The 23,968-nt window shown below is 41.1% G+C and overlaps 2 protein-coding genes across 5 annotated transcripts in view; one reads left to right on the top strand and one right to left on the bottom strand.

The window, feature by feature from the left end:
* Nucleotides 1–9,574, top strand: part of LOC122543808 (leucine-rich repeat transmembrane protein FLRT1-like) — a 202,370-nt gene extending 192,796 nt beyond the window's left edge. For both annotated transcript variants that reach the window (XM_043682596.1, XM_043682597.1), the window contains exon 2: nucleotides 7,579–9,574. In XM_043682596.1, the coding sequence (XP_043538531.1) occupies nucleotides 7,628–9,574 (1,947 nt within the window). In that variant the 5' untranslated portion in view covers nucleotides 7,579–7,627. The remainder of the gene's footprint in view (nucleotides 1–7,578) is intronic.
* The window catches only part of LOC122543809 (macro domain-containing protein CT2219-like), a 955,696-nt gene that overhangs the window by 859,835 nt on the left and 71,893 nt on the right, over nucleotides 1–23,968 (bottom strand). The gene's annotated exons all lie outside the window — the stretch shown is intronic.

The raw sequence follows: 23,968 nt of genomic DNA, 5'->3' as shown, positions 1-23,968 counted from the left end.
GTTATAGAAAAACTGAATCCTGAGCTCCCATAACCAGAGGGAGTTGATGACACAAAGGAAGAGCAAACTTTATCTCTATTAGCACAATGGTTTGACAAGTTAAATTCATGAAGATTTTTTCATTCTGCAGAATAGGTACCCTGATACAGTAATCAGCAGTTACTTCATAATGCAGTGGAAGTGGAAGGGAGAGCTTCCCCAGAAGTAGATATTACATAGCAGACACACCACTCAGAGTACTTTATTCCAAGGTTGAATCACAAGAGAAGAATCAAACCAACATATAACACAGGGCAGAATTCATTCTGAAACAATGTAACCTACTTTCTTTGTTTTTGAACAAGTTAACCATTTCCAAAAGAAAATTCCAATTCACAACATCCTACTGAATAAATGCTTATTAGTTAGAATAATATGATATAATGTACATGTGAATTCTGATATGGGAATTTAGATACTTCATAGACTGCCATTTGACTTAATATTCCAAAGAGCAATTACAAACTTGCAAGTTAATCATATGGCTTTGATGAAATTTTACTGACTCCTCTTCCAGTAATCCCCTCCATAATCACACACAAATTCAAGAACGGTAAAATTATAATACTTTAATATTCACAAGAAAGTTTCAGAACCTTTCACTTCACTCCCTAAATTGGACACAAACAGGTATTTCTAACTTATCTCACTCATGACATCAGCCAAGAAAATCAATTCAGGTCCGATCCAATGCAGTTGAAATGGGTTCAAACATATACAGGAAATGACAAAAACACAGTCTATATTCAATTGTGCTTTAAAGCAGAAATCCAGGCCATTGTTTTTGATAAATTTGATAGGAATAAATGTTTCACAAGCCGGTTGCTCAACAGTGATCAAATTTGGATGAGATTATATTTGAACTCAGCCTAGGGCAGACTGTGACAACAGCACTGAAACCAAGATAAAGCATGTCCCTCTTAATTTTCCACAGCAAGAGGTTATTTACTTACCTCCAGCATGATCTATGTAAATATGGGTCTGTGAAGGTTTGCCTTTGACCTGTGCAACCTCTGTCTGAACAATGACTGACAAGCTATTGTAGTGGCACAAACACACCCTCCTACCATGCAGCAGGATTGCCCATGACCTCCAAAGGTTCAAAGTCCAATCTAATTTTTGTGGAATTTGCCCCATTTCCTGTGCCATGAACACAATCACATCTCCAAACATTTTAAATAGGGCCACGAGGTCTTGGAAACAGCTATAAAGAATAGACAATCAAAAGCACATCACTTCAAGGAACAGAATTTGAAATTGCTGGAACAATTTATAAGGTGCAGGTTCTGAGGAAGGGTCACTCGATCTGAAACGTTAAGTTTGATTTCTTTCCACAGATGCTGCCAGAACTATTGAGCTTTTCTGGCAATTTGTAATTTTATTTACAACTTACAGCATCAGCAGTTCTTTTGATTTTTATCACCTCAAGGACTTCAGCCCTCCTTCTCAGAAGAATAATTGCAGTCTTATCACCTATGTTAAAATCTCAGGAAGAATTTTGCTTTAAACCCTCAAGTGACTCAAGAGATTGCAAGTTATTCAATAAGTAAGTCAATGTATAATTTATCAAAAAAATGAAGGAGGCCTATTAGCTCAGTTGGTTGACTGGAGAGTATGTGATTCCAAAATATCAGAAACAATATGTAATTCATTACCATTACAGCTGAGGAAATCATAGGACCTCTCAATTCACCCCTTCCCTGAGAGTGGAAGGCAGTGGCAAACTACCCATTGTCAAATACTGGCAAGAAAACAGCTCAGAATAAAGCAGGACAATGAGGCAAGTATCACCTTCAGACACAGTACACACAAACAAATAAACTAAATGTCCAGATATGTTCAATATATTCTGACCATAGACTTCTGGCTCAGGTTTACTCAGTAAAGCATTGCTATGGGTGGAACCTTCCCAGGCCTTAAACAATATGGGCTACAATGAGAAACTTGGGAGAATTGCATGTGATATCCAGTGAAGCCTTTTTTGATATGGAGTTCAACAAGAGCATTTTCCTCTCAAATCTCAACATCGACAGGAGATTCTAATTCATGGCCAGCAAGAGACACTTTAAGAAGTTTTATCACCATCATCACCACCTTATCTATGTCATTGATATACAGGCTTCCATTCTCCCACATACAGGATAGAAATTAGATGCAACAAATTCCCAACATGCAAGTCTGAGTAGGTACCTTGTCACTCCGGCTCTAGCTTGCTCCTGTCATGTCTCAAGGTCTAAGCAGAGTAGTCCTCAGTCAAGTTCTGGGAGACACACTTCAGTCAGGAGGCTCCACCACAGTAATCAAGGGTAAACTCCAATATCTGTCCAGGCGTGGGCATAGTCAGGTGTCTGGTCAGGGCTGTTAGGGGTTGGATGCAGGGGGAATCTGTACCTCTGCAGTCCTCAGAGTAGGCTACAGTCAGCAAATGGAACTAGTCCAGAAAGTCACAAGAACATAGTTGGGGAGCTATACAGCCAGGGATCTAGCTGTTCATCATTCAATGCTGTCCAGCGTTCAATGGGCTGACCACAGTCAGTCCATCTAAAACTCAATGGGCATTATTAGGAACCATTGCTGCATGAGAGAGGCTGGGGAACTCCGTTGTGGACAATGGAATTGGAACGTTGAGATGCAGTGGGGGTTACAATACCAAGGGGGTGGAAATAATACAGCATGGGAGGGAAAGGGCTCATGCAGGAGTGGGGTCATTGACTGTAAGCAGCATCCTGCCTTCCATGTGGGACCAGTGCACCACCAGGCTGGGATGAAAAGTGAGCAGATAAAGATTTAGATAGATGGGTTGAGTGGGGACGAGGGAGTGTGCAAAGCCTAGGGGGTTGACGAGTTTGGCTACCAGGGAGGGGATGTTTATGCATGGGGGTTCACCAAGACAGAGAGTCTGAGCCTGAAATTCCTGTCCAAGGAACAACTGCTGTTGCATTCCAGCGTGATGTAAATAACAAGCACACTATGGCCATGTAGAATGCTGCCACTAAACCCTGAGTGGATGTGATAAGCCCTTCGTCCTGTGACGGAAGGACATTCATTTCAGAGAAGTGTGAGGATTGTCAACAAGCAACAACCATTACACAGACACCCTCACAGTGAAGCTGAAACACACCAGCCAGTTTCATATGCTTTGCTGACCATAGCCTACTTTGTGCAGTCTAATTCCTTGCCTCTTAACCATATCATGCAAGATAATAGATGAATCGCATGAGTGCTTCTGATGTTTTACTTACATTTATTAACCTAGAAAGATAGAGCATAGCTGCTAAAGTAGCATTTAGCTGCCTTTTATCCACTGCCTGTGCATTGTGCTGAAGCTGTTCACTTAACACTTTGGATTATCATTGTATAGCTAAGGATGGGTGGGCTCTATACCTTCAACATTGGAGCTGTGAAAAGTAATACAGGAGTGTCCATATCCAGCAGATCCAAAGACTGTTGGACCTGGCTCTCCATCAACCTGCTCATGGAAGCAACAGGGTCAAAACTGCATTGTTGAAGTCTTACAGCTTTTATGTTAGCTCATCCAGTGCTGCAGATAAACCTGCCTGCTGTTCCTGTACATATGCATAAAGTCCCTAATCACCAAAACTATAGAGTCCACCCCTGCCTGGGGCTAAGTAGATGCTCGGTCTCTGGCATGCTCGAGTTCCAGAGATTTGGGGTATTTCTTCTTCAACCAGCTGTAGAGATGTGGCATTGATCTGGTCATCCGAAGGTGCACCCAACTCTAATTTAGATAAAATAACCACCCAAGGTGTCAGCATCAGAGATGCCAGCAGCCTTGCCAGTTCCTCCTCTGAGGCACCCATGCTGTCTTCTTCAGAGGTGAAAGACAGCATGTCTTGTGGGCAGCCCTCTTAAGCATAGCCACTATGGACATCCCGCTGTTGCCTGCACAAGACAAACAAGAGGTTGTGTGATCAAGGAGTAGACTTTGTGGCAATTTAACAATAAATTTACAGTGGGGATACTGGAAAAGGAGTACAACAATGAACAATGCTTCTTATTTGATTGCCATGATATGGATGTTTTGGCTCTTCACAAGCTCGGTTTTGGTCTTTGCCCATCAGAACCAAGACCATCTACTTGCATGGTGAGGAGATGAATATTTGGCAGCCCACCACCTGTCCGGGCTCTTTTGGCACTACTACTGAGTGAGGTGAAAGAAGCTGGCACAGTGTTGGTGTTGATGCTGATACTGATGCTGGTGCAGGTGGGAGAATGGTGGTGGGTGCACTGATCAAGTGAGTAAAGAGCACAGGGGGCATACACGCTTAATAGTGCAAGGGGTTGGGGAGGGTGACAGAGAGAGAGAAGAGATATTACATGCAACAGTGAGAATGATACAGCATCAGCTTTGATGGGAGGTGGGTGTAGATATTAATTCTTTTTATCATTCACTCATGGAATGTACGAGTAGCTGCCTGGCCAGCCTTTATTACTTGTCCATAGTTACCCTTGAGATGGAGGGAGTGTGAGCTTGTAGAGAATAGATGGGGACACATATCCTGGCTGAGTGGAGAAGATCACTGGCTTTCTTCCTGCACACTGGACATTTCACAAGACTCTAGATTAGAGTGTTGCTGGAAAAGCACAGCAGGTCAGGCAGCATCCGAGGAGCAGGAAAATCGACATTTCGGGCAAAAGCCCTTCATCAGGCATTCCTGATGAACTTCAGTTCCAAATCTTGAATACTGTGTTCAGTTTGAAGTTAAAAATCACAAAACACCAGGTTATAGTCCAATAGGTTTAATTGGAAGCACTAGCTTTCGGACGCCATTCTTTCATTAGGTGGTTGTGGAGGACACAATTGTAAGACACAGAATTTATAGCAAAAGTTTACGTGTGATGTAACTGAAATTATACATTGAAAAATACCTTGATTGTTTGTTGAGTCTCTCATCTGTTCAAATACCATGATAGTTTCACTTCTTTCATATGTAAATCACAAAACCTTTTTTAAAAAGTTACATTCTCAGGGTGACTGTAACAATTGGTGTTAGCCAGGCAATATGTTGAAGGTGTTAGCCCCCTGTGTTCTCTGTCTGTGCCATAATGTTTAGACTGATTCCAATCTAAAAAGGGAGATAACAGAGTCTTACATGAATTCATGAAGTTTTTGAGCTAGGTACAAAGTAACTCTGCAAGTACAAATTCACCCCACAAACGTATATGCGTGCATGTGGGTCTTTGTGAGTATGTGTGAGTGTCTGGGGTGTGTGTGTGTGTGAGTGTCTGGGGGTGTGTGTGTGACCTTCGGGTGACCATTCTCCAAGGCGGACTTCGGGACAGGCAGCAGTGAAAAGTGGCCAAGCAGAGGCTGATAGCTAAGTTCCATACCCATAGGGAGGGCCTCAACCGGGACCTTGGGTTCATGTCATACTACAGGTGACCACCATTGCACTATACACACACACACACAGACACACTGTAAACTTTTGCTATAAATTCTGACTCTTACATTGTGTCCTCCACAACCACCTAATGAAGGAGCAGCGCTCCGAAAGCTAGTGCTTCCAATTAAACCTATTGGACTATAACCTGATGTTGTGTGATTTTTAACTTTGTACACCCCAGTCCAACACCGGCATCTCCAAATCACGTGTGCAGTTTGGTCTTCTTAAGATAGAATGTAAATGTGTTGTAGACAGTTCAGAGGAGGTTTACTAAGTTGATTAAAAAAAAGAAAGAACTGCAGATGCTGTAAATCAGAAACAAAAATCCAGAAATTGCTGCAAAAACTTAACAGAACTGGCAGCGTCTGTGGAGAGAAATCAGGGTTAACGTTTTGGATCAAGTGATCCTTCCTCAAAACTGGTGCCAAGCAAGAGGACTGCTTTGTCCTGGATGCTGTTGAGCTTCTTCAATGTTGCTGGAACTGCTCATCTAGGCAAGTGGAAAGTATGCCTTGAAAATGTTGGTCAGGCTCTAGAGAATCACACCCAAATTCTCAGCCTCTAATCTGCTCTTGTAATCATAGTATTTGTGGAGTTGGTCCAGTAAATTACCTGCACTTCCACGTCATTTACTGTATACGTTGCTCCCAATGCGGTCTCCTCTACATTGGGGAGACAGGATGTCTACTTGCAGAGGGCTTCAGAGAATGTCTCTGGGGCACCTGCACCAACCAACTCCACCGCCCCATGGCCGAACACTTCAACTCCCCTTCCCACTCCATCAAGGACATGCAAGTCCTGGGCCTCTTCTATTGGCACTCCCTCACCACCGGACACCTGGAGGAAGAACGTCTCATTTTCTGCATTGGGACCCTCCAACCACATGGCATCAATGTGGATTTCACCAGTTTCCTCATATCCCCACCCCCCCCACCTTATCCCAGTTCCAACCTTCCAACTCGGCACCGCCCTCATGACCTGTCCTACCTGTCCATCATCCTTCCCACCTATCCGCTCCACCCTCCTCTCTGACCTATCACCATTATCCCCACCTCCATCTACCTATTGCACTCTCAGCTACCCACACCCCCCTCTCATTTATCTCTCCACCCTCTCGGCCTCACAAGCCTCATTCCTAATGAAGAGCTCTTGCCCGAAATGTTGATTTGCCTGCTCCTCGGATACTGCCTGACCTGCTTTGCTTTTCCAGCACCCCACTCTTGACTCTGTCTCCAGCATCTGCAGTCCTCACTTTCTCCCCATTAAATTTCTGGTAAATGATACCTTCCAGGATGGTGAGAGATTCAGCAATGGTAATATGTTTGAATATCAAGGGAATGTAGTTAAGACTCTATTTTGCATGAGATGAGCATTGCTAGGTATTGGTGAGGCACAAATGTTACTTCCCAATTAATAATATAAATGGTCCATTTTATAATCATAAATGACATTTGGTCTTTTTTTTCATCTTTGCCTAACAATATTTCAAACCTTCCTATTTCTTAGAATGAGTCCACCAAGGAACGCTCAGAAATTCTAATAAACTTTCAGCTTTCTTTTAATTGCATGTCATATTTTATAGAGTTAAGCTATTGCCAGATAAAATTAGTTTTATCATTACTCTTTTTGGCATATTAGTTTTTGGATGTGAATTCATGAGATGTATTATTTTTAATATTACTTTTATAACATTTTCATGTTACGACTCAAGTTCCAGAAGAATAATACCAAACAGGCACTGTTCCTTCTGGTTTACACTGCCAGTTGTGCTGCTCCATCAACTAATATGAAGCAATAAATAGTTCAAAATATCACAGGGAAAGAGAGGTCTTTGTTGCCACTAATTGATTTTTTTACATTTTCAAGGGCCTCTGATGTTGGGGGAAACTGCAAGTGTGTAGTTGGCTGCCCTTTTAAGAAGGCCTTCTGAGATGGTTGGTTGACATAGGCAAGGTCATTTGGTGCTCAGGTGATAAAATGGCCACCATGCCCCCAGCTGCTGGAAGTGGCCATTGAAATGACCAATCTGCTCTCTTGTTTGGAGTCTGTTGTATGGGACAGGAAGAAATGGGGAGGGGAGGCAAGAAAAGATACATTTCTAATGTATACTTGTACTTTCTCCCCATGACAGGTCACACTAAGTGGAGGAAAAGATAAACAACAAATAATATTACCTCCAAATGTCGCTACAAACAATGGGTATCAAAGAAAGTGTGTTGCTCTGGGTCATCATGCCAGCACTTTTGATGCCACGTGTCATGTCTACTTGTCCTGCTCTGTGTCGATGTGACAATGGTTTTGTCTACTGCAACGATAGAGGTTTGACATCCATTCCTGCCAAAATACCGGAAGATTCTACAACTCTTTTCTTACAAAATAATCAGATTAATAATGCTGGGATCCCCAGTCAATTGAAGTATCTGTTGAATATAAAAGTGATTTACCTTTACGAAAATGCTTTGGATGAGTTCCCTATAAACCTTCCCCGATCTCTGAGAGAGCTGCATCTTCAAGACAATAACATTAGGGCCATCACACATGATGCACTTTCAAGGATTCCTTTGTTGGAGAAGTTACATTTGGATGATAACTCAGTGTCAACAGTCAGCATTGAGGAACATGCTTTTGCTAATAGTAAGCATCTCAAACTGCTCTTTTTGTCCAGGAACCATCTAAGCAGCATTCCCACTGGCCTTCCTAAAACACTGGAGGAACTGAGGCTCGATGACAACCGGATTGCAACCATCCCACACTATGCTTTCAAAGGTTTGGTCAGCTTAAGACGCCTAGTGCTGGATGGTAATCTTTTAGCTAATCAAAGAATCGCAGATGAGACTTTCAGCAGACTTCAAAACCTGACTGAACTTTCATTGATCAGAAATTCTCTAATTTTTCCACCACGAAATCTGCCTGTTTCAAACTTACAAAAGCTGTACCTTCAGGATAACCTCATTAGTTACATTCCAGCCAATGCTTTTTCGAAAATGAGACAGATACAGCGGCTGGATATATCCAACAACAACTTAACAACTTTGCCAAAAGGAGTCTTTGACGACCTAGCAAACTTGAGTCAGCTACTTTTGCGTAACAACCCCTGGTATTGTGGCTGCAAAATGATGTGGCTCAGAGACTGGTTACAAACAACCGCATTTCACATCAATGTGCGAGGGCTAATGTGCCAAGGGCCTGATAAAGTCCGAGGAATGGCAGTCAAAGATATCAAGTCAGAAATGGATGAGTGCTTTGAGAACAGCTTGCATGGCGGCAACACAGCTCTGAAACCAACTCCAATTGTTCATACAGCTACTGTCACTCAAGGACTGCAATTCACTTACAAACCGAGGCGACCAAATCTGAAGCTACCAGATTCAGCTGTGGATTATCCTTTGTCAAGAGGGTCAGAAACAAAACCAATAATCATTAATGTGATGCCTTTAACTGCGGACAGTATTCGTATCACATGGAGGGCAATGTTACCAGTCACATCCTTCAGACTCAGTTGGCTCAGACTCGACCATAATCCATCAGTGGGTTCCATCACTGAAACCTTGGTACAAGGAGACAAGACTGAATATCTTCTCACGGCCCTTGAACCCAAGTCAACCTACATCATATGCATGGTTACAATGGAAGCTAACAACTTCTATGTGAGAGATGAAACACCAGTATGTGCTAAAGCAGAAACTGCAGACTTATACAGTCCCACCACAACGTTAAACAGGGAACAAGGGGAATCGGACCAAGTAGGTCTTCCTTTAGCTGGTATTATTGGAGGTGCAACAGCCTTAGTGTTCATTGTTGTTGTCCTTGCTGCAATATGCTGCTACATTAATAACAACAGGAATGTTTTTTCACATGATCAGGTGTACAATAGAGGTTGCAGAAAAAAAGATGATTACGCAGAAGCAGGGACAAAGAAAGATAATTCCATTTTAGAAATCAGAGGGAGTGGCTTTCAAATGATTCCACTCAATAATCAACAGCGATCAAAGGAGGAATATGTGATTCACACCATATTTCCATCCAATGGGACAAGTCTTTACAAGAACACTCATAGTACAGCCCTCAGCAGTAACCGAGGTTACAGAGACGGTGGGATACCAGATGCTGAATATTCTTACACGTGATTGCAGTGTTGCCTCATCATGTGATCATCTCCATGCACTGCAAACGAAAGATATTATAAAAATAAAAAATGTTAGGGGTAAAACACACCATGTTCAGCAGAAAATGTCCGGCACATATTTTGTACATTTGTCACATAATTTATATTTAATATGCTTAAGTGATTTAAAAAAAAGCTGGACACTTAGAAAGAAAACACAGCTACCTAATTGTGTACAAGCCAGTTTTTCTTTTCGCATTTTGGTTATAAGTGGGATAAAGAATGAACAACATACTTTGGAAGTGCAGTCCTAAGGCAGCCTAAAGATAAAATCCTTTACATTATGTCACAGGGAAACATCTTGGAGAAGTATTCCTAAGCAATGATGTTTACCCACACCCACCACCTTGTAGATTTATACTGTACAGTCAAACAAAGTCTCAGCACACACACATACACATATTCACTCATGTGTTCTGTGTGTACACATAGTGCTGTTTTCTTGTACAAGAGTTAAGGCTTTACCCCTCTACTTCTATCAGAACTATCTGTTGATGTTTGTTTATTTTTTTATTCTTCTACAATATTTTCAAAAAGAGAAAAATAGTTTTAAATATTTAGTTCTTTAATGGTGTTGGTTTTGGACTTTATCTTAATTGGAAGAAGAGATGAACTTTCATAGTTATTTTTTAAGATAACTTTCTGAAAACTTTTTTTTTAAGTATTGAGCTAGACTTTTGCCTCTGGTTAAAAACAGTGTGTATCTAAATGACAAATTTCTTGTCCTTAAATGCCAGGCCAAAAATGGATGTCTTGTAGTTATCTGGCCAGTAACACTGTTAATTTTTTTCCTTATTTTAACACTTTGAGGATGACAAATTTTATTCGAACAACACTGTGAATCTCAGTTGTTCTTGGTTTTCATATTTCCCCTTTACTCAAAATGTTTTTAAAAATTTATGTGCTGTTGAATTTCATGTGGTCAAGATAGAGCTAAAAATGCATTGGTTATGAGTGGAGTGCCCTGCTTTCAATTTTATAATACATTGTGCAAAAAAAATTACAGTTTATCTCTTCTGAAGGAACAACACAATTTCAAAAGTGACAATGAAAATTAAGTGCTCAAAGATTAATAAATAAGAAGTTACACAGAACACTGTGAAAAAGGCACCCTTAAAACGGGATGGGTGCGAAAGGGTTATACGTTCAATGAAAAAAAGCTCTCAAGTTACTGAGGGTAACAGTGTTCCAACCTAAGATCTGAAGACCCGTGATCTTCATTTTAAGGGCAGACTTTAGATTTCTTTGCATAGGATGAGAGGTGACACTGGAGACGATCTAAAAATGGAGTTCTTCCTTACTGAAATTTCCTTCTGAGACATTTGCACAGACTACATTGACAGTTCCCTATCCTGCCTTCCAATAGGCTTTCAACTTGATTGTTGAATATTATTGATGGTCTTTTCTGAATATTTGATTGAAGAATCTCAAACCCTTCGCCATTCTACCTGACACATCCATAACCTGGTTGGACAGTAACCAAGAAATCAGCTCATGGCTTTCCTGTAAATATTCTTTAAAATTGTGTTTATAAGGTTACATTTGATCTTTTAAATAAATCAGTCTTAAGATATTAAATGTTCCAATGCTTGTATGACCCCTAAATATTGGAAATGAGAAATAATATTTCCATACTTATGATTGTGTTATTGTAATGATCTAACCTTATACTATCATTTGCCAACCTTCATTTACTTTAAATAACTATGAAGAATATTGATTTATTTTGATATCAAAACATTTTGAAAATAATGGCAGCTTCCCCGCACTGCCTATCTCCCAATCCCACCCCATTACTTTTAAATTCCTTTCAAAATTAGAATTAATAAGGCAGACTGTAATGTAGCACCAGATTGCTGAGAATGCGTCAAGATGCAATATCCATTTATTTTATGTAAATTGAATGTTGTGCAGTTAACTATTTGGACAATGATATACATGATAGATTTACACTCTTCTGTCTAAACCACTGTGTATTGCCATTTGGTCTAGACAAAAGAACCTCCCAAGTTACAAGAATATTACACTTATATTAACATATACAGACCTGTTTTATTTGAGTATCCAAGAATAGGGAAAAGGATAATAAAACCTTAAATGAAAACACTTTTAAGGCGCATTTTGCAAAAAGACAATTAAGAGAATATTTTATAACCTATTTGTCTCAATACCTAACATCACCAATAGTACATGAAATAAAATCCTGATTTTTGATTCTCAGCACCAATATTTGAGAAGGATGTGAACTTACAACTTTAAACTGGTAGTGCACCTCGTGATAAAATACATTTTTTAAAATGATACAAACAAGAGCAAGAATCTTTACAACATCACCTGACCAATCAGAAAACCCAACAGATGCTTCCAGTGGTCTGATTTACAAACAACACCGAACAGCCAAGTGCAAACAATAACCTGCACCAATTTTACTAGCGTTGATGAGCACGCAGCAACCTAGACCTTATGTATGCAGTAATAGTTTCCATAAAGACAATCTCTTAAAATACTGTGCAGCTCACTACAAAGATATTACAAAGATACTTCCTTTATAATTCTTTAGTACTAATACAAGAAAATTGAAGGACCATAAATAGCATCTACCATTATAATCTCACCCACCTTTCAGTTCATTCTATCACTCAGTAATTGTGATAATCTCAACATCTAATGCCACAGTAGTTAAATAAATGGAAAATAAATGTTACACCTCAATGCCCTATGTTTATACGTGAGTTTAATAAACTGTGGAAGTTAATGTATTCCCACGCTGGTTCTATTACAGAAAAAGTATGTACTGACCATGTGCCTCAGATTGCCACTTCTGTCCAGTTTGAGACATGGAACACCTGGAGCAGTTAACTGAAGGTACTTGGTGCAGACAAAACAGCACCTGACTCAGCAAAAAAGACTCCCATTAAATATTTTATTGAATTTCTGTTTACATGAGGAATTTGAACTTAAAAACTACAGATCTCAAAGCAGGTGGAACTAAACTCACTTGCATATGTACTTGATTTGGTTGACTTGACAGTTACCCCTCTTTATTTCCTCCAATGCAATACAGAATTTTGCACTCTCAAGTTCAACAGATAATTTATTTCTCAGCACATCCCCTAACCAGGTATGTGCTGCATAGTATGATTCTCGATTCCAATCTTCCTTTCCTAACAGGGTGATACACACCATCTACCTAGCAGCCAAATGGGCAGCACAACCAAGCCAGGAATGCAAGGTATGTTGAAACACTCTGCAGCACAGTACATTTGAGCTTTGACATGTCAATTGAACATCTACCTGTTTTTCTTATTATTTCATAGCATGTGAATATCATTTATTCCTCATCCATAACTGCCCTTGAGGAGTAGCCATACCCAGCAATCTGACTACTACACCTTGTCCAAAATACATTCCTTTCAATTTTCTTATATTATCAATAAAGCATTACAATATGAAGGAATTACAAACATTTATCTACTTGCACAAACATTTATATATTTTGCTCAAACCACAATGGTAATTCTGTCATTCTCAGAAGTGTCCCCTTCTCTTCCAATGATAAGGAAAAGACAGTTCATCCTCATCTGATTACTTGCCTCTTAAGGCCATTTCTTGATCTGAAAGCATCGCCTTTTTCTTTGTTTCTTCATTGTGTTCCGAAAGCACTTGAAAGGCTGAAGGTTAAGAGCAATCTTACTCTCTGAACACTGGTGATGACAATAGACCTGTGCATTTTGAAATAGTGTTGCTATGCTGACCTCCAAACAGGAATGTATAAGTTTTTTCCCCACAAGATATAGTAAATCCCATCTCCTCAGCCATGAAAGTACAGTTGAGGAATGCAATAAGTATCAGGAATCACATTCCCCTCTACATCAGTTATATTACCATCGAGGAGGTCACCTACTAACAATAACGTTGTCTTGGATTCAATTGCTTGAAAATGAATAACACTAACTTCACATGAACTCTGGACTATCAAACCTGAAGTGACATAAAACAAATAAATAATTCACACATAAAAACGACAAGCTTTATATTTGGAATTAAAAATTGTTTGGTGCTCACCAACATTTATTTGTTTCCCCAACATGAAAAGTATTCTTTGCTCTAACATTTCCTTAATTACAGTGAAAATAATTATATTTTCCTCTCAATCCTAAACTAAGCAATTACTTCAGAACCTTAAAAGTACCATTTAAATTAGATCAAAAACATGAATATGGTACTCTCTGTCATGTGAAAAATGCATTCAACTACCTGCTCATCAAATTAAACATACTCTCCATTGGTGTCATGTGCTATACAGCCTAATATGCCTCTGGTGTAAAAGCTGTGAATGATGGAGAAACTCAGCAGCTCTGGCAGCATCTATGGAGAGAAGTACAGAGTTAATGTTGAGTCCAATCACTTTTACCTCTGATGTAGATGGCAGCACAGTTGAATGAGAATCTAAAGAAGCCATGACCACCGCCTGAAAAGCACAGGTGATTGAGGAAACAATAAAGGCCGAGATTTTGCACTCCACGGCAAAGCAACAGAATTTAATCCTGACCAAAAATCTCTATATCCTCAATTTCCTCTTTCCATAGGACTATTTTGATTCCAGCATCAATTCAAGAGAATTTTCAACTCTCAGCAAAGAAGACATCCAGCAGATTAATCAACCAATCACATTGCAGAATTCTCACAGACAGCAAACCGGAAAAATAAAAAAACCCTGATTATCCTTCATTTTAAAATCATTTTACAGAAAACCAAATAAAATTGGGGTATACATATGGGATTAACATAGCAACTGAAATATCAAACAAAATTTTAAAAATTAAAAATCTTATTTTCTAAAAACCTATAGGAGTTATTACGTTAGACAAATCTCACCTTCCACAAATATAAAATGAGTGTTTCAGAGCCAGAGATGTTGTTCAGAAGTAAATATGAACTTAGTCCGTTGTTAAAATCAAAATTGAAACACATTCAGAAAAGCATAACATTTTTAAAGATTTTTACAATGTGTCTAATAACATAAGTAACTCACATCAACAAAAGTGGAAGCTCACATCAGACCAAGTGCTTCAGAGGATTTCCATTTGTAAGAACCTTAAATGTTGAAAATTTTCAATTTCCACATTCTGGTATGGCAGGAAATCACTGACCACAACCTCTGCATTTTCAAGTTCAACAACATGTGTGGAAGCCAGAAGTTATTATCAGTTACAAAGCAATATTGACAGTAAACGCTGATGGCTTTGCGATTGTTACATCCACAAAATCTGGGTCACATCACTGCAGAGTGCTATTTACGACACTTTGGATGTTCTGGCCATCTTGCCAGAGAATTGACAAGGGAATTTCTTTCTAAAATTAGATAAAAGATGCTGTACGCTAAATATCACAGTTGCCCAAAAGTCAGAAAACATATGACCTATCTCCATTACTGTAAATGGTCTGTTCAAATTTGAGAGTGGAGTCTGAGAGACAAAGTGAACACATATAAAATTAACTTCATAGAACATGGCGGCAAACACTGGGTATGCAGGAATAGAAACGTTTTAATCAGAAAACACTCACTTCCTATGAAAAGCCAGCTTTCAGAGGTAAATTATTGGTATCAGCTCTGATATCTGTTGCATAACGTGAATGATTGTGTTTTACACACACAATGAATCAAGGGGAGTGGGTTAATTAGTTAAGTTCCAATAGCCACTACAAAAAAAAGATAGTCACTCTTTTTTCTTTAATTTTGTGTATGTTGTTTTGTTTTGGATTGGCTTGCTGTGTTTTTAATCACGAGAATTACTCCACAGAAACAAGATTTTCAGAAAATAAAACCAAAGTGCATTGTGAAGCCCTTTGGCCTCTTTGTATAGGTGCCTTGAAATTTCAATGTTAAGTGTATATTCAGACTGAAAGGCTGACTTTTTCTTGTACATTAAATGTGAAAATTCCTTGTTCTCTTCAAAATAAAATTTAAAAATTAAAGACTCAATGACGACTGCCATCAATAACTTACATTTTTCTCCCAAGTTTACCCAACCTTCCTTTGACCAGGATAATTTGGATTTGCTCCCAAGCTCTATCTATAAAGGCAACATTTATGACATGTCAAAGGGTAAAATGTGGTATCTTATCCATCACTTGGGGTAACATTAAAGATGCTTTTTAAATGCAACTGTCTTCCTACAACTGCATTTCGACTAACATATCTGCTATAATTAATCCCCCCCTTCAAATATCACACCGTAAGTGACACGGCATCTCAGTGGTTAGCGCTGCTGCCTCATAGTATCAGGGGCTCGGGTTCAATTACAGCCTCTTGCTACTGTCTATGTGGAGCTTGCATATACTCCCTGTGTCAGCATGGATGTCCTCCCACAGTCCAAACATGTGCAGGTTAGGTGAATTGGCCACGCTAAATTGCTGATAGTGTACTAGGATGTGCAGGCTTGGCATATTGTGGGATCGTGTCTGTGGAAAATGCAGGATTGCAGGGGGTTGGGTCTGGTTGGGATGATTCAGTGTGATTCAATGGGCCAAATGTCAGGATTCTATGAACTGCTACAGACTTCTCTGTCTTTGCAGTCTACCACCTTTTCCTGTCTGAATCTTGAAATATGTAATTGCTTGCCAAATCTGTACCCATCTCTCTCACTACCCTTTCCTTAAAACTTTCCAATCAAGTTTCTACACTACCATGTATTGAAATGGGCCTCAAAGTCTAGAATGACATCTTCTGTGACTTTGAGTGCGGTGCATTATTCCTCCTTATTCAGCGCAACATCGAGGGCCGAAGGGCCTGTACTGCGCTATAATGTTCTATGTTCCTCTCAACCTGACTGGAGTTTTTGACACAATTGACAGCACCATCTTCCTCTACTATAATCCAACAGCCCTTTCCTGGCTCCGGAGAATATAGAACATAGAACAGTACAGCACAAGAACAGGCTCTTCACCCCAGTATGTTTACACCGACCGTGATGCCATTCTAAACCAATCCCATCTGCCTGCATAAGGTCCACATTTCTCTATTCCTTGCCTGCAAATGCCTCTCAAACGTTTCTATTGCATCTGCTTCTATGACCTCCCTGGCAACATGTTCTAGTGTGAAAAACTTGCCTCACACATCTCCTTTAAAATTGTACCCTCTCCCATTTTAAAGTTTAAATGACTGCTATGCGACTTGCCAATTTTCATACTCAATGCCCCTACTGATGAAGGCATGCATGCTATACACCTTCTTTACCACGATATCCACTTGTGAGGTCACTTTCAGGGAGCTATGGACTTGCATCCCAAGATCCCTCTGTTTCTCAATATTTCTCATAGTCCTACCATTAACTGTATACCTCTGTCTTGCATTTGCTCTTGCAAAATGCATCACCTCACACTTGTCCAGATTAAACTCCATTTGCCATTTCTCCACCCAACTTCCCAACTGACCAATATCTTGCTGTATCCCTTGACAAACTTCCTCACAATCCACAACTCCAACAATTTTAATGTCATCTGCAGGCTTACTAATCAGACCACCTACAATTTCATCCAAGCCATTTATTTTTATTACAAAACAACAGAGATCCCAGAATTGGTCCTTGGAGAACACCACTGATCACAGACCTCCAGTCAGAAAATCACCTCTCCACAACTTCCCTCTGTCTTCTATGACCTTCTCTGTCCTGTCAGAGAATCTGCTGCAATGGCTCCTCTGTCCAGCAACATTGCCCTGGTACCCTTAAAGATCAACTTGTTCACTCATCACACCTATGTTTGGTCTAGGTTCAGACTCAAAATTAAAATTCATAACTTTGTGAAGAAATTGCACTGTGGTTTAGCCAATCCTCAGCTCTGATACATCTAACAACCTTACAATCCTCCAAAATCTATGGTCCTTCAATTCTGCTTGCTAACTCATCCCTCGTAACCTTATTCCAGACACTTCACCTCTCTCATTCTTAAAACATATCTTTGACCAGGTTGTCCTCATATCTTCTACATGGCTCCATGTCAATTTCTGTCTGATCAATGATGCTGGCTAAACTCAGGCTTTTCCTTTTGAGCAAAGAAGGTTGAGAGGTGACCTGATGAAGGTGTATGGAGATTATGAGGGGAATGTAAAAGGTGGATTAAAGCAGCTGTTCCTCTTAAACAAAGGGTCAATGACAAGGTGACATCATTTTAAGGTGGAAGGTAGGAGATTTAGAAAGGATTTGAGAATCCAGGTGGGAATCTGGAATTGCACTACCTGAAAGGGTTGCTAAGGTAGGAAACTTCATAACCTTTAAAAAGTACTGGATGTGAAATGTCATAATATTCAAAGCTATGGGCAAAGTGCTGGAAAGTGGGACTAATGTAGATTTTGAGTAGTTCTTATAAAGTGCAGACTCAAGGGCCAAAGGACCTCTTCTGCATGAATCAATAAACCTCTATTGAAATGCCCTGGGATGGTTTTTGACATTAAAAGCACTATATACATGCAAGTTAGTATTGTATTGCTAAAAAAAAAAATTTTCACAAAAGCCTACTGCCTGTCACTCTGGAGCATGAATATAGTCTGTTACACAGTTGTATGGTTGATATTATCAACTGTTTCTGTCTCCTCTTTTCCCACATAGGATTCTGTGCCTCACCACACAGGATGTCAAATACCAGTTTAAACTAGAAGAATTAGGTGATCTACACTTCAAGGTCGTCGGCAATGCCAGAACCAAATCACTTAGACATGTGGTTCATCACTCCTGAAGGTGGGTGGGAGTGGAATTCAACCTCTTGCTGCATTACTGATCTGGAGATTCTGGTAGAATATCAATATCTATTAACAGTAGATTAGATTAGATTACTTACAGTGTGGAAACAGGCCCTTTGGCCGTATTGTTGAAGAGGAGAGTGTGAAATGGACTGGTAAGCTCGAGGAGATACATGTTAGGAAGAAAGATATGTTGGACATTTTGAACAACTTGAGTATAGATAAGTCCCCCGGGCCTGATGGGATATATCCTAGGATTATGTGGGAAGCGAGAGAGGAAATTGCAGAACCGTTGGCAATGATCTTTTCATCTTCACTGTCAACGGGGGTGGTACCAGGGGACTGGAGAGTGGCGAATGTTGTGCTCCTGTTCAAAAAAGGGAATAGGGGTAACCCCGGGAATTACAGGCCAGTTAGTCTTACTTCGGTGGTAGGCAAAGTAATGGAAAGGGTACTGAGGGATAGGATTTATGAGTATCTGGAAAGACACTGCTTAATTAGGGACAGCCAGCACGGATTTGTGAAGGGGAGGTCTTGCCTTACAAGTCTTATTGAATTCATCGAGGAGGTGACCAAGCATGTGGAAGAGGGTAGAGCAGTGGATGTAGTGTACATGGAATTTAGTAAGGCATTTGATAAGGTTCCCCATGGTAGGCTGATGCGGAAAGTCAGGAGGCATGGGAGAGAGGGAAATTTTGCCAATTGGATAGAAAACTGGCTAACCGGCCGAAGGCAGAGAGTGGTGGTAGATGGTAAACATTCAGCCTGGAGCCCAGTTACAAGTGGAGTTCCGCAGGCATCAGTTCTGGGTCCTCTGCTGTTTGTAAGTTATACTAATGACTTAGATGAGGGAGTCGAAGGGTGGGTCAGTAAATTTGCAGATGAGACGAAGATTAGTGGAGTTGGGGATAGTGAGGAGGGCTGTTGTCGGCTGCAGAGGGACTTAGATATGATGCAGAGCTGGGCTGAGGAGTGGCAGATGGAGTTCAACCCTGCCAAATGTAAGGTTGTCCATTTTGGAAAGACAAATAAGAATGCGAAATACAGGGTTTTCTGAAATTGTGAAGCTTGATCATGATACTATCAAGTACTAGAATAATCTTCAAGAGCTTTCAACAAGTTCTTCAAAAGATTTTAAAGACAGGATGCGATTTTTATAAAGCAAATTGTGAAGGCTGGATTTATCCATTATGATAGTAAAAACACCAGTGCATATAGAGTAGACAGTCAGAAACTTTTTCCCCTGGTACAACAGAGTGTTACAAGGGGACGTAAATTTAAGGTGAAGGGTGGAAGGGTTTGGGGAGATGTCAGGGGTGGGTTCTTTACCCAGAGAGTGGTGGGGGCATGGAATGCGCTGCCTGTGGTAGTGGTAGAGTCAGAATCTTTGGTGACCTTTAAGCGGCAATTGGATAGGTACATGGATGGGTGCTTAAGCTAGGACAAATGTTCGGCACAACATCGTGGGCCGAAGGGCCTGTTCTGTGCTGTATTGTTTTATGTTCTATGTTCTATGTTCTATAAGTCCACACCGACCCTCCGAAGAGCAACCCACCCAGACCCATTCCCCTACACCTAACACTACGGGCAATTTAGCATGGCCAATTCACCTGAGCTGCACACCTTTGGACTGTGGGAAGAAACCGGAGCACCCGGAGGAAACCCGCACAGACACAGGGAGAATGTGCAAACTCCACACAGACAGTTGCCCGACGGAGGGATGAAACCCGGGTCTCTGGTGCTGTGAGGCAGCAGTGCTAACCACTATGCCACCGTGCCACCCATCATCTCACTCAATCCTCCATGTATCCATGCATTCATTTTCACAAAAAGTCACCAAATACTATTCAAGAGCCAGAGCATGATGCACTATTATCAATGGATAGACAGACCAATTGTAGTGTTTTAACTCAGGTGCTGACAGCTAACTCAGCACAGGCTACAGGTAGAGAGTAGAGGAGAGTTGCTTTTTATTTGTCATTATTACCATATACAACTGTTACAGTAAAAAGACAGCATTCCTCTGGGACCTAGGGTGCTACATAGACAGCACAAACTAGATAATCGTACACGGCATAAAGTGATTAAGAAGTGCAAAACAAGCACGTTACAGTGTAATAGAAGAATGATAAATAATAGACATTTTCTAGCAGCAATTCAAAGTTGTGCAAGGAACTTCAGATGGGAAAGAGTCCGATCATACTGTGTTAAGGAGCCTGATGGCTTGGAGGAAGAAACTGTTGCACAGTCTGGCAGTGAGAGACCGAATGCTCCGGTATCTTCTGTCAGATGGCAGGAGGGAGAAGTGTTTAAGTGAGGAGTGTGTGGGGTCTTCCGTAATACTCTTAGCCTTTCAGATGCAGAGTGCGGTGTAAATGTCTGTAATGGAGGGAAGAGGGATCCCAATGATCTTCTCAGCTGTCCTCACTATTGGTGTTGTAGGGTCTTACGATCCGAGATGGTGCAATTCCCGAACCAGGCAGTGATGCAGCAGCTCAGTACTCTCAATGAACCCTCTGTAGAACATGGTGTGGATGGGGGGGGAGGGGGGTTGGGAGATGGTCTTTCCTCAGCCTGCTCAGAAAGTAGAGACACTGCTGGGCCTTCTTGGCTATGGATCTGGAATTGAGGGTCCAGGTGAGATTCTCCGCCAGGTGTATGCCAAGAAATTTGGTGCTCTTCACGATCTCACCGGGGGAGCAGTCGATTTCCAGCGAAGAGTGGTCGCTCCATGCCCTCCTGAAGTCAACAACCATCTCTTTGTCTTGTCCACATTCAGAGACAGGTTGTTGACTCTGCACAAGTATGTTAACTGCTGCACCTCCTCTCTATATGCTAACTTGTTGCTCATGCTGATGAGACACACCACAGTCGTATCATCAGTGAACTTGATGATGTGATTCGACCTCTGCATCGCCGCACAGTCGTGTGTCAGCAAGGTGAGCAGCAATAGACTGAGTACACAGCCCTGGGGGGTCCCTGTGCTCTGTGTGATGGTGTTGGAGATGCTGTCCCCAATCCGGACCAACTGAGATCTCCCAGTCAGGACCTGTAGGTCTGACTGTGGCCCAATTCCAATGGGACCAAACAATCAACTAACTGCATCCAAGCCTCTGCACTGATATTGAATGATGCTCTTGGCTTACTCTGCCAGTGCACCCCCAGTTACAACAATCTCCTTCGACTTGACTGAGGACTACTCCCGGCATTGCGACATGGCCATTGGTTGAAGCTTGCCACATTACCTGGTGACAGGCAGGAAGCTGGAAGAACACAGCAAGCATTAGGAGGTAGAGAAGTCGACGTTTCGGGTATAACCCTTCTTCAGGACTGGGGATGTGTGTAAGAGGAGCTACAGATAAAGGGGGTGGTGGGGGCGGGGTGGTGAAGTGGGGATAGGTGAAGACAGGTAGAGAGTAAGACCTGGTTGGTCAATGGGAAGTCTGAATCCTCACTTCACCACCCTGCCCCTGCCACCCCCTTTACCTGCAGTTTCCCCTACACCCACCCCCAGTCCTGAGGAACGGTTACACCTGAAATGCCAACTTCTTCACCTCCTGATGCTGCCTAGCTTCCAGCCTCCTGCCTGTCCACTTTGGATACCAGCATCTGCATCTAACATAAGCTGGTAAAGCTGGTAACACATGCCACAGGTGTGACATTGATGTAGCCGAATGATGTACAACAACATGTTCACGCCTTGACCGATCATTGCTGGCAAACATGGCAAGCTGCATGTTTTTGAGTCTAAGCTAAAATGCAAGGCAAAAGTACTATGAGAATGCAAGTTCTGAGTAAGGTGACAATGCGCAAAAAGGCAAGGCAAAGCAAGGCAATGCAGAGATGCTGTGAACATCACAGCAGACACAAAGTGACTAAGCACGAAGAAACCAACTAAAAGCCTGAAATGCACCCTGGCCTGATGCACGAAATGAGTGCCAGAACTTGTGTACAAAGCAGCCTGACAACAGCATTACAATACAAGGTGCTAGTGTGCTCCATATAGAGTAATGAAGTAGATAACGGTATTGAAATGAATCAGATATGCACCACAATGATATGGTAAGGCTAGCATGTGTTCAATGCCAATTTCCGTGGATGAAAGATGTAGATGGTTGCTGCCCACGGAGCATGCCTTGACATTTGAGGGAATGTTGCCCAAGGAGAAGGCCTACAAGAGCAAGTGGCGAGTTGGAGCCTTCAGGTGCCTGCTCAGATTTTCATGAAGTGTCATCATCTAGCTTCTCTCTGCTTTTGAGGAGAATAGCAAATTGCATATAAACAAAGGTGAGAATAGGCAGCAATGAGATGTAAATACAGGCAAGTAGGTCTCTTGCTTCTCACTAGCAAGATTCTCATCTTGTTATTGAAACCTCAGGTGGCAAAATGTACCTTTTCCTCCAAGACATCAAGAAGCTCACTTTCTCCAATCCTTACTATATTTTACCAGCTGTCATGTCATCATTGTCCATTTGTTCAGTGGCTAAAAAGATTCTGCTCTTGGGGCCAGGGTCTTACTGGTGTACAGCCTGCCCTCTTACTAAACACAGCGACATCCCCAAGTTGCAATTTCAACCAGAACCCATCTCTATAGCGGTTGCATATTAGGAAATCAAACAACACTTTATAACACCTGCAGAAAAAGCAAGCATCTGCTCCTGCCCAAAAAGCTGGACTTTGAAATGCAGCACAATCACAAGTGGACCACTATACCATTGGCTGCTGTTTTATAATGTGAAAGTAGTTGGCAATGTTTCAGAAGTGAACATATTATAAATCATAACAGCATGCAATTTACAACAGAGGGCTCCATTCGTGTTAATTTTGCAACCCTCAAGTTAAGTAACATGGTCTTAACATACAATTTCTTTGTACTCAGCTGCTAATAATTTCTCCATAAATTTGCTATAATTATGTCATAGACAACTTTTAAAGTACAATTTTATTAACTGCACAGTCTTCAGCTTGCCATTTAATACAAAAATCATTAAGAGTACAGTATATCAAAAACTACAGCACAGCCAAAAAAAAACCTGGAGTGAATAATTCAGACTGTGTTGATAAGACTTTATCGCCATGATGACGAGAGGCAGAGGGAGAGGGGTGGCCTGCAGGAAAAGGCTGATTGGTCAATGTTTTCGATTGGTCCACAGAGTTAAGTTCATTTACCTTTGATCCTATATCTGGACAAATATTAAAGAATTAAAGAATTTTCGGTTCTGAGCAAGGGTCACTGGACCTGAGACATTAACTCTGTTTCTCTTTGCAGATGCTGCCCAACATGCTGAGCTTTTCCAGCATTTCCTGTTTGTGTTAAAGAATTTTCAGTGCTCATTCAAGGTTTTAAACGGCTCTCAGTGGAATCGATCCACGACCCAGAAGGCTTGCAGAAACATGACCTGCTCCTAGTAATTCCAGTCCAGTCACAGGCTTGAGAATGACAAATTAAAATCCACAAGTGATGATAAAATGCCTGAAATAAAGGCAGGATCTTCTGAAAATGCATGGGTCACTCAGTGTCTGAAAGTGTCACGTTCCAGTAGGTGAGATCAGAAAACAAGAAATGGAAAAGGGTCTCATCCAAAATATTATTCTGCCTCTTCCTCTTCAAACACT

The sequence above is a fragment of the Chiloscyllium plagiosum genome, chromosome 45 (assembly GCF_004010195.1).
Source record: "Chiloscyllium plagiosum isolate BGI_BamShark_2017 chromosome 45, ASM401019v2, whole genome shotgun sequence".
In the NCBI taxonomy this organism is placed as follows: Eukaryota; Metazoa; Chordata; class Chondrichthyes; order Orectolobiformes; family Hemiscylliidae; genus Chiloscyllium; species Chiloscyllium plagiosum.
This window is presented reverse-complemented; position numbering and strand designations above follow the sequence as displayed.